At 39.2% G+C, this 11544-nt stretch overlaps 2 protein-coding genes across 4 annotated transcripts in view; one reads left to right on the top strand and one right to left on the bottom strand.

Annotated features, from left to right (window-relative positions):
• Window positions 1–30: 30 nt before the first annotated feature.
• LOC125235886 (RIB43A-like with coiled-coils protein 2) lies at window positions 31–6621 on the bottom strand. The gene is made up of 9 exons (XM_048142514.1): window positions 6285–6621; window positions 5758–5898; window positions 5210–5364; window positions 4934–5069; window positions 4169–4273; window positions 3652–3791; window positions 2490–2577; window positions 1475–1581; window positions 31–626 (listed from the first exon to the last, which is right to left on the bottom strand). The coding sequence occupies exons 1-9, from the start codon at window positions 6405–6407 to the stop codon at window positions 485–487; spliced, it is 1137 nt and encodes a 378-aa protein (XP_047998471.1). The 5' UTR covers window positions 6408–6621; the 3' UTR covers window positions 31–484.
• A 3129-nt stretch (window positions 6622–9750) lies between these two features.
• LOC125235962 overlaps window positions 9751–11544 on the top strand; it is a 154171-nt gene continuing 152377 nt past the window's right edge. For all 3 annotated transcript variants that reach the window (XM_048142627.1, XM_048142626.1, XM_048142624.1), the window contains exon 1: window positions 9751–10134. In XM_048142627.1, coding sequence (XP_047998584.1) covers window positions 9948–10134 — 187 coding nt within the window. In that variant the 5' untranslated portion in view covers window positions 9751–9947. The remainder of the gene's footprint in view (window positions 10135–11544) is intronic.

Genomic DNA, 11544 nt, shown 5'->3' with positions numbered 1-11544 from the left:
TTTTGCCAAATAAAATATTTTCGTCTACACTTGAGTATTTATTTATAAACCAAATGTAACATTTAAATAACTAATTAACAATGTGAAATAAAATATATGCTAGCAAAATAAACATTACCTTATCATATTAATAACTGCAATTTGTACAGAAATCCCATTTCAATTCTCATGTTTTTTTCGGGAAATAAAATTGCATATTACATCAAAGACGTAATACAGAAAATGAAAGTAGCATTTATGTGTGATTCCTACTGACCGGATGGAGTCGGGCCGCATAGGAACGTATTTTCAATATGTCTAATATGTCTATACATTATTTCAGAAGCGATAAACCGTTCTAAGCCGTCCGCATTCGCGAGGAGCCGGGCTTACAAGCGGTTCGACACCGTTCGTTCAATGGAAAGCGTACTTTAAAAAAACAAAACGTTCGTGTCACAGTAAGTCAAAACTTGCGAACGTGCACTATCAAAACGCAGTCGACATTTTATCTAGTGGTAGTATTGAACTGCGAGTAGTAGAGATCGGTGGGCGTGTTGTTGTAGACCACCTCGCGGAAGTATTTCTCCTTCTCTTTCTGTGCCATGGCCATTAGTTGGTTCTCCTCCATTAGTTGACGGGCCATTTCCCTGGAAGAAAGTTTATTTATTAACAGACAAGTTCATAATTATGGTAAACGATTCGCCATGCATAATGCTCAAAATAGAGAAACTTGCTCAAACTATATCACCGCGAGCGAAAGATATGAATCACTATTTTCAACTCAGTGAAGCGTTATACCTCTGCCCCACAATTTTATTGACCAGCGGCGTGGGAAGTTAGCAGAGGCATAGTGTGGCCGCGCTACTCGTTATGCCCACCACCCCTATTTTGTCGGTTTTTTGGCGCGAGTCGGCGGGCCGGCAATAACCTAGTGCGATTAAACGCGCGAGTAGGGCAGTGTGTGGCTGGAGAGGGCAGTAGCGCGAGGAGCATAGTGTGGCCGAGGTATTATGCGCATTTCTAGGCCTCTCATGATACACAGTAGATGATAAGGAAATAATAGTGAGTGCTTGCATTCGCCAACAAACTGTCATACAAATTTAAATAGATATCATACACGAAAGAAAAAAAAACGATCAGCCGCGGCGGGCGGGTGGTCTAGTGGTGAAGACGTTAGCCGCGTAAGCTGAAGACCCGGGTTCGATTCCCGGCTCGGCCACCAGTGGGCCTTGTCGTTTTTTCTTTCGTGTATGATATCTATTTAAATTTATAATTTATATATATAGTAGTGTGACTACTTGAAATAAATAAACAAATTAAATTACAATATTTGACGTGTTGCTTCCCTGTTTGTGAGTTTACAAGTGCAACAAAGGGGCACAATATCTAAAAAGGTTCGCGGTAGGCCCTCCTCAATGAGGAAGTGTCGCCATCTGTGCAATATTTTGCGTAATACCCCTTGGGTCCTGGAAAAATTGTAAAGGTGGGTACTTACTTGCGTTTCCTCTTGTCCGCGATATCCTGCCGCGCCACTTCGCTCTGAATGGACTTGGCGAGCGCCTGCCACTCAGCTTCCATCTTGTCTTCCGCGTCGCGCTTAGCCTAAAAACCATATTCATGTGAAATATGCACGCTAAAGTAAGGATAAGGACTTTCAGTGTAAGGCGCTGAGTGCATGCAGCGGGGCGTGGCGTCTGGCGTGCATGTCAAACAATTGAAGATCGGATAAGTATCCTGAGTCGACACTGCGTAGGGTGCAGTCTCCACGTCCACTCAGAGAAGCAGTGGTTTGGCGATTAGGTTATAGGACACATTACAAAACAAATACAATCCTATGGACGGAAAACTTCAATTATTCTAGTATTTTCCCTATTTTGAACTTGATTATTTGGAGCACAGTTGTAGCTATCCTAACTATGAGAGCGACGTAGTAAATAGTCATTTTGGCAGGTTATATAGAACTAGCACCGATAGCATGGTCGTGCGATAAACGATAAAACTTCAGGCCGTCCCTATCGCACTTATAAATAGTGCGAAATATATCATCTATCGTACGACCATGTTTCCCTGCCAGGTTTTGAGACATTAGCATAAGAATGGATTGAACAGACAGACCGGTTTGGCCTAGTCGGTAGTGACCCTGCCTGCTACGCCGCGGTCCCGGATTCGAATCCCGGTAAGGGCATTTATTTGTGTGATGAGCACAGATGTTTGTTCCTGAGTCATGGATGTTTTCTATGTATGCAAGTATTTGTATATTATATATATCTTTGTCTGAGTACCCATAACACAAGCCTCTTGAGCTTACCGTGGGACTCAGTCAATCTGTGTAAGAATGTCCTATAATATTTATTTATTTATATCTAAACAGACGCGCACGACTGCAGCCACATTTTAATCATCATGCATTATGACAAGGAAACGCTGGCCCCAATAGGTGATGTGATGTTCAAAAGTGGGCTTTAGCTGTAGACTTTAGTAGTAGATATAATACAAATTGTAAAATTTACCTTTGCAGCGGCCATCTGTTCTTTTTGCGCGGCGTAAAATTTCTTCAACTCCTCCTGGTTCATGCCCTTGTACATGAAACCGATGGCTCTGAAAAAGTAAGAATTAATTAAAGATAGGTGTTACTTAAATAAGTGGCATTTTTAGTACAGTCAAGGGTAAAAATACGGGTGTACAGTCAACCAATTGGAACCCTAGGCCACTGTAGAACTATGTCACAGTGACGTTATAAATCAGATTGTAAGAAATCTCTTACTACTTGTCATTTTGACATGGTTGTAGAGTGGCCTAGGGTTCCAATTGGTTGACTGTACCTACTCATCTTACTCAAATATATATGATGTCCCATAGCATCATAGTCCGGTGTAATAAGAGCGTAGGTACAGATGTAGTGCGAAAAGATTTGCCTTCGTATTGTTTCGGAAACGTACGAACGTGTCATGCTATTTCAGTCAGTGTCAATACAAGATGTACTGACATTGACTGAACTAGCATGACAAATACGAACGTTTCCGAAGGAAACCCTTTTCCCACTACATCTGTAGTACCATATTTATGAGACGATTTTTTCGATAGGTTACACATTTTTGCATTTGACTGAACCATAAGTGAAGGTTCAATCCGTACAATATGAATACATATAACAGCAAAATACAAAACTACTTATAATATAAATAAATAAATATAGGACATATACTGATTTACTGAGACCCACGGTAACCTCAACAAGGCTTGTGATGTGAGACTCAGACAACGATATATATAATATACAAATACTTTTATATACATAGAAAACATCCATGACTCAGGAACAAATATCTGTGCTCATCACACAAACAAACCTTACCGGGTGTCGAACCCCAGTACCGCGGCTTAGCAGGCAGGGTCACTACCAACTACGCCAGACCGGTCGTCACTTATAAAACAATATAAAAACATATAAACATAATTATTATAAAAAAGTCTAATGAAAACCTAAAAAAGGCGGGGCAGGGCCCAAGCTGCCGGTGGGTAGGGCTGCAGTGTGAGGAACCGACGGACTATTCGCGTTGTATCCAAGATCACCGCTTTCTGCATCTGATCCTTGCTCCAGCCACCTAGCGAGAATCTCTCGATGTCGGTCGATAATCTTCGATATGAGACCGTTCACATTATTAGTCATACCTGTTCTTGCCAAGAGCGCTCTTAGCGACATCTGGGTTCTCTGTGAGCATGTCAGAGGTCAGGTTGTTGTACATCTCCGCCGTGTTGTCCGCGTCTTCTTGCTCTTTCATGACTTGCTCTAGCTGTTTGCGTTCCGCAGCCTAAAACATACAATACATATAAATCATTTGGCGAAATGAAAGAAAACCCAAGAATGGCGGATCCAGGGCATGTGAAGTGATCATAAGGCCATTACCTCCCCTAAAAATGCTATAGTTTGACAAAGCTGGATCCGATTATACCTACATGTATATAACATATATTTTCCAAAATCTGTAACCTCCACCTTCATTAATTTGAAGTCGAGGTTAGCCTCTTTATTCATAAACGTTCACTAAAGTTATCAAGCCGATAAAGTTCGTTTGTCCCTTTCCGACGTACTGGTGCCATAGAAAGGGACAAACGAACTTTATCGGCTTGATAACGGCTTGTACTCTCTCTCGTAACTCGCGTTTGCTAGACCTAAAGTTCATCTTACCAAAGCCTCGTTGTATCTCAGGTTGGCCTGCCCTAGTCGGTAGCGGCACTCGCGCTCCATTCTGTCTAACTCGCTGGCTCGAGCGTCGCGCGCCTTTATTGCCATCTGTATGAAGTTTATAATTATTTAGATTATTTTAGAATCATTGTGTAACTGTAAAATATGTAAATAAATGAAAAATGAATTTAAAAGTGGAAAATTACTGCCTTGGTTGAGACTTGAACTTATGGCCTCTTATCGCGCTAGTGGCGCTAGTGGTACCAGTTGCAGATGTTTCTGTAAGTTAGGTACCTTCCTAGTGTATTCAAACACAAATTCAGACATAGCAGCGCAACTCTTTCCTAACTAGGAAATGAAGAATGATGATGATAGTGATCCTACCTGACTGCGCCAGTTATAATATATTAAATCAATTCTAAAAGAGATTTCAAAAAAGTAAATTTACCTTTTTAACACTGTATCAAGTACATTATGTATCAAGATTATTTTTTTTACACACTAAGCCGCGGAAAGGACAATAACAGCAAAAAGGTTCGCTGGAAGAAATGCCTTACTAGAATAGTCATTGTACTGCTTATTCTGTGCCATATTTGTGTTTTGTACAATAGTTGCTACACATACATACATACAATCTCATCGGCCTTCAAGTCTCTAACAGACTATTCAAGCAGTGTCAGGTAGGGCAACAACGTTTTTCGTGGCATACAATAGTCTCATTTAAATCATGATCCTGATATGTAGGTAGTTATAAATAACATAACTCACCATGTAGGCAGCCTCGGCAGCCTTGCGTTCCTCTTCAGCTGCCTTCCGTTCCTGGACCTGCTGCTCCAGCCAGGAGTTCTTCTGAACGGCCATGATCTTCTTACGCTCTTCGAATTCCAGGTCTTCGCCTTCGAATCTGAGTAAACATTCATATTTTAAGCCTTGGGATGATCACAATAGATCAAGAATAGCTGCAGTGATAAATGCATGAGAGAGTCAGCGAAAGAATAAAAGATCATCAGACGTAGATCAGGTATAGACAGCTGTTATACTGACTTCTGAGCACTGGACATGCCAATGATGTCACTAGCACGTGGCGGTAGCTGCTTCTTGAGCACATCAGGGTCGTTGAGGTCGAATTCGCGTCGGTCCTGCGGCCGCTGGTACAGTTGGCGGTAGGAATCAATCTCAGAACCGATGCGACGTCGCTCCTGTGCAGAAAATGATATTACCGTTAATAATGAAAGTTCTTCATTTTATACATTGTAAAATGTTGTATGATATCGTGAGATCAGGCTTCCTTCTTAAGGTGGCTGAAACTGTGTGGACCTAATAAATGCAAATTGACTACATTTGCATTTATTTCATGTAGCTGCGAGCGCCGCAACCAGGTTGCTTTCATTTGAGGAAGAAAAGTCAGTTCTCATTGTTCACGGTACACAGTACACGTCACTTTTCCGCCTGCTTCGTGCTTTTACTGCTTTGTACTTCCTGTTCCCTCTCTACCAGGACCGTAGCAAGGTGCTGTCTTTGATCATCCGAGCAGCAAAAGCCAGACCTCGCTTATTCACATGCCTCTGAAGAGATATTTTCCAGCTGCTTACCTCCTGTTCTCTCTCCGCCAGCACCGCAGCCAGGTTGCTATCCTTGATCATCTGAGCAGCAAAAGCTAGGTCACGTCGTTGTTGTTCATCACGCTCAGCTCGCTTCTCTGCCACCTGCCTCTCGAGGAACGGAAGGTCCACCTGGTGATAGTAAAAGAGAATATGAAGACTTATTATTATTATAAATGAGCCACAGACTAGTCAAGGTGAAGACGTGGCCTACGATAGATTGAGATCTCCCAGAAGGTGCCTGTTCACTCATGCAGATGGCCGGGTTATATAAGCTTGGAAATATAGATGTCGGCAAGGAATTCCACTCCCTGGCAGTGCGCATAAGAAAAGAAGAAGCAACGCTCTTCTTCGGAATTTGTGGAATATCAAGTATTTACACCTATCACATCTTCCGGTTCTGACAGATAGTGATGATTGACCGGGGAAAATTAAAGCAGATTACCATCAGGAATTTCGAGGATTTGATTTCATACCGCTTCCTACAGGTTACTACATAATTACTTAGCAGGACTTACCCCAATCTTCCTGTTCCTAGCATTAAAAATCCTATCTCTTCTCTCTAGCTCACACTGCCGCCGTCTCTCTCTGTTCTGCGCCTCCTTCCGATCCTGCTCGTTGGCTATTTGCATTTTCATCATCTTGGCTTGATTGGTTTATTACTGGAGACTTGAAGTTCGCTGTTAACTTAAGTGAAGTTTCTTGCTGTAATAGGACAAGTAAAGGTAAGAAAGATTTTTTTTTGTTGTGGCGCGTGCACAGTTCTCGTGAGTGAAAGATACGGGCACATATAATAAGTTTTGAATGATTCACGGTCATTTTCATTAGACTTATATTGACCTGGATATAGACCGTGATTATCTTTTTGATTTGACGAAAAACCCCGTGATCATGATGCATGCAACTGCGTCGAAATATCGGGAGCTCGACGAAAATCAAAAAGGTAATCATAATCACGGTCTATATCCCGGTCAATATAAGTTAGTATAATAAAGACTACTATCGTACAGTATGGCTACTCCCGCTCCCCGCTGAAAGTGCCGCCCGGTTACCGACTGTCAAAAATGCGAACACCGAACAGTCGACATGTCATATCTCACTCTCACTCGTAAAAGCATGGTGCAGTCGAGTTCTTAAATATATGTAAATTTCTTCAATAAAGTGAAAAAATGTACACATATTTATGAAATCGACTGTACGCGTTCACCTACACGAGCTTAGAATGTGTGCTAGCAACGCGCCTCTTTCATATATTTGATCACCAGCGGTGAGTCTTGCTCATGTCATGTGCATATCCTTTCCAGTTTTCCCTTAGTCTCTTTAATACGACTCCCAGAGATGGGGTGGTGCTATTCTTTCTGCTTCTTTCTATTCTTGATGCCGACACTACACGGCACTACAAAGACATTATTACATATAACGCTGAAACGGGATAATGACAAAATTATGAATATGATTCAATTATGATTACTTAAAATGCGGAAGTGATAATCTTGAACGGGTTATTTAATGTCTGTGTCTCACGGAACGGAAGTTATGTTTCTGTAAGACAATGGTATTTAAAACAATCGGTCCTGTAACATATTCGTAATTTTGCTTTTTAACCGCCTTCCAAATCTCAAGGGAAGGGGTTCTCAATTCGTCTGTATGTTTTTTTTTTTTTTTTTTTTATGTTTGTTCCTCGATATCTCCGTCGTTACTGGACCGATTTAAAAAAATTTTTTTTGATTGAATTAACGTATGTATGTATATGCATACAGATTGGTCCCTTTTTCTCAGAACCCAGTTCTGGTGGTGGGATCCTGGAGAAATCGAGGAACTCCTCAAATCTGAAAGGCATACATATGGTGATTTTTGTGTTTTTAAAGGAACAGCATGCATTTACGTACGGAACAGTGACATTTGGTGCAGTGGAACTCCTGATGATGGTCAGAATGGAACTCCTCAAATCTGAACGGCACACTTATAGTGACTTTGGTATTTTTATAAGAACAGCATGCACTTACGTCCAGAACAGTGACATTTGGTGCAGTGGAACTGCTGATGATGGTTAGAACGGAACTCCTCAAATCTGAACGGCACACTTATAGTGACTTTGGTATTTTTATAAGAACAGCATGCACTTACGTCCAGAACAGTGACATTTGGTGCAGTGGAACTGCTGATGAAGAGTGAGCCGCCCCTGGTTAGAGTTCCATTCTGATAATCATTCTCATCTGTAAGTACTTCAGAATCATCCAAATTTCAAAATTGGTTCAGAAATGACGGAGATATCTACGGAGAACACTAAAAAATATACAGACGAATTGATAACATAATCCAACATTTGAAAGTATTTATCACCAGAACCCCAAAGGAAGGCGGTTTTTTTTCTTAAAAATTATTTTTCCTTTCAAACTCTTTTAGCTACAATTTAAAAGTTGGATATTCGCGGTAGCCCCCTTTTTTAAACTTCTACGCAAAATTAATTAGGAGTGTTATAATCAGGGAGCGTACTTTTCATGCCGATGACATTAATCTGACGCCACGCTCCGTATAGGGTGATCCCAAATAGTTTTATTGTAAATTATTAATCATTAGTCGTCAATCATTTTAATCGTATACAAATTACTTCAAATACAGTAGTCCATTTACATGTGGCATAAATAATACCTACTTGAAATGTGAAACGTGAACAAAATTATTTGATTTGTTTTTATAAATAAATTTAATTAAATAGTATTTTTAACAACACATTACAAAATAAATACGTAGAAAAGAGAATTTCTCTCTAACGTAAAGAACACCATCCTTCTTGCATTCATTACCATGCAAAGAGTTAATAATTAACTATAAAACAATTTGTGATCACCCTATATGGAGCGTGACGTCAAATTGATGTCATTGGCACGAAAAGTACGCTCCCTGGTTATAATATAAGTTTGACGGGTTTGTCTGTCTGTCTGTGTGTATGTCTGTCTGTGGCATCGTCGCTTTATTCGAACGGATGAACCGATTTAGATTTCGTTTTTTTTTGTTTGAAAGCCGAATTAAGTAATCGGGGGTGTTTTTTGTTGTGTATGATGAAAATCGGTCCAATATGTCGGTTTTTTTAATTTTTTTTGTTGTCATGTAGGTGGTTTGTCACCGTCGCAAGTCGCTGTATTATAACATTAAATTTATAAGCATATACATATATAAAGGTAAACGGACCCGCAAATTTGTAATAGGTATTACAGGCTTTTATTATACCGAATACAGAGGTGAGAGAAATAATCTTTGACAACTATATGACCCTTCCGAGATGTTTAACATATAAGAGCAATCAATTAAAATAAACAAACATTCTTAAATACTTACATATGAACTGTTGTAGGGCGAGAGAGTTTAAATAATTACAATGTACAAAAGATATAAAAATCCGTAATGACAATCGCTTACGAGGCGCGTAACGAACAAACAGTGACGTTGTCATGGGGTCTCATGATTTGTTGTTTTGTCAATGGCCAGCTTTTTAAAATCACGAAAATTATATATTTACTTGCGACGATATAATTATAATAATTATTTTTGTTCTGCTTAATGAAATGGATTACTGTAAACGGCTTCTTTTTTCGTAGTTTCATCTCGCTATTCTATTTTTACAATCGGAATACAAACTATGTAAATAAGGCACAACTGACAACTACTGAAAAACAGTAAAATGTCATGAAATATGTGCAATACCAAAGTGTCAAATATGTATATTGCCTACAATTTGTGTTTACGACTAAAATGTGTGTGGTGTAGTGTGAAAAAGAGCTAGAAAGTTAAATTTTACATTTGATCAATAACTGTGTTGTAACTACTAAGTAAAAATTACTTTAAAGATTGAAATTCATCTTTCCCGAATTTCATTTCAAGGCAAGGGCAACACTTTTCGCCGGCGCGGCGCGAATTGTTTGCGTTACCCCAGCAGCACCACCTAACTCAGCGTAGCGCAACTACGCGCGCTACGCAATACGATTGCACAAACAAGGTCTCATTCTCATTCGTCCCGCCACTCGAGCTGAGGACGGACGTACGCGACGCGCGCGATCGTATTTATGAACGAATTCGTTCATCGGCACATTGCCCAGTGGTACTTTACATATTTGTGTAAACAAAAGTGTTCATTTTAATACATGTGTAATTTCATTCGCTAGTTGTGTGATGTGACAGTTATGACAAGTGTTTTGAAGAAATCTAGAGGTACAAAAGGAAAATCTGAATCAATGCAGGAGGATTTGCCTGCGAGATGGATCAGCTCCCAGCAGAAGACGGAGGATGCTGGGAAACTGATAAAATACATTAACGACAATATTATTGGAAATGGCAATCCGTTTTGCGGACCCTTTGGACGCAGAAAAGGTAACAATACCTATTTATAATATTTATTTCACACAATCCTATATTCGGTAGGTACATGTAACATAAAAAAGAAACAAAATTATTAACATGGTTGTAGCATAAAATACAAAAAAATAGGACTAAGGTCACCAGTGAATCATTGAACTTTCTGCAGCTCTGTGTTTACCTTATTACCTAACCGGTTACGTTATTTCTTGTTCTATGACTTAATATAAAGTTTGAGTGGTTGTGTAAAGAGCCTTGGTTAAAGCTTAGGTATACTGGACAAATTAATTGATTGACGACGAATAATCTTATTTTCACTGTTAAGCTAAGTGTGTTGGCAGATATGAGATAAATAATGAATAGGTACACTGGATTGAGATAACTGAGTCTGTTTTGTTTAATTGGTTGATAAGAATTGACAATACTCGGGCTGTGTAATTGGAATAAAATGTTAATCGACAAGTTTTTACTCGAAATTGTGTAATTTTTTTCTTTGTGTTTGTGCAAATAATTAATAATATTTACATGGTTCAGCAAATGTGATAAATTGATAATTCCTGACATATATAATTTAATGTGCTTGTGGGGCAAGGTTGATTTCGTTAAGATTGATGCATAATTATAAATACTTGAATAAAATAGAAAATAAAATAAAGATAGCCACTCATAGTCATAAACAAGAGAAATCTAGAAAACCGGCCAAGAGCGTGTCGGGCCACGCTCAGTATAGGGTTCCGTAGTTTTCCGTATTTTTATCAAAAACTACTGAACCTATCAAGTTCAAAACAATTTTCCTAGAAAGTCTTTATAAAGTTCTACTTTTGTGATTATTTTCATATTTTTTAAACATATGGTTCAAAAGTTAGAGGGAGGGGGGGGGGGGCGACACACTTTTTTTCCTTTAGGAGCGATTATTTCCGAAAATATGAATATTATCAAAAAACGACTTAGTAAAACCTTATTAATTTTTAAATACCTATCCAACAGTATATCACACGTTAGGATTGCAATGAAAAAAAAGTCACTCCCCATTTTACGTGTAGGGGGGGTACCCTTATAAAACATTTTTTTCCACTTTTTATTTTTGCACTTTGTCGGCGTGATTGATAAACATATTGGTACTAAATTTCAGCTTTCTAGTGCTAACGGTCACTGAGATTATCCGCGGACGGACGGACAGACAGACATGGCGAAACTATAAGGGTTCCTAGTTGACTACGGAACGGAACCCTAAAAAAGAAAAAGATAATCAGTTTAATTCATTATCGGCGTCTGAGCAACAACAATTTAATTAAAATAGTCTAATTGACGTAATTTTTCCTTTTGTGTTCATGATTGCTCAGCAGCGACCGAGTCTATCAGTCTATCCATTGTGTAACTGATGTAGGTTTGTGGGCATTTACTAATAATAATATGACATATAAT

This window comes from Leguminivora glycinivorella, chromosome 18, assembly GCF_023078275.1.
Source record: "Leguminivora glycinivorella isolate SPB_JAAS2020 chromosome 18, LegGlyc_1.1, whole genome shotgun sequence".
NCBI lineage: Eukaryota > Metazoa > Arthropoda > Insecta > Lepidoptera > Tortricidae > Leguminivora > Leguminivora glycinivorella.
Note: the sequence above shows the minus strand (reverse complement) of the source record. Positions and strands in the feature narration are given on the sequence as shown.

Excerpts from the sequence above, each read along its gene's own strand:
- LOC125235886 (XM_048142514.1), bottom strand. The coding sequence starts at position 6,407 with ATGATGAAAATGCAAATAGCCAACGAGCAGGATCGGAAGGAGGCGCAG. Across the intron at positions 3,792-4,168 it reads TGAGATACAACGAGGCTTTG|GCTGCGGAACGCAAACAGCT; the intron begins GTAAGATGAACT and ends TGTATGTTTTAG. Across the intron at positions 627-1,474 it reads GCGGACAAGAGGAAACGCAA|GGAAATGGCCCGTCAACTAA; the intron begins GTAAGTACCCAC and ends ACTTTCTTCCAG.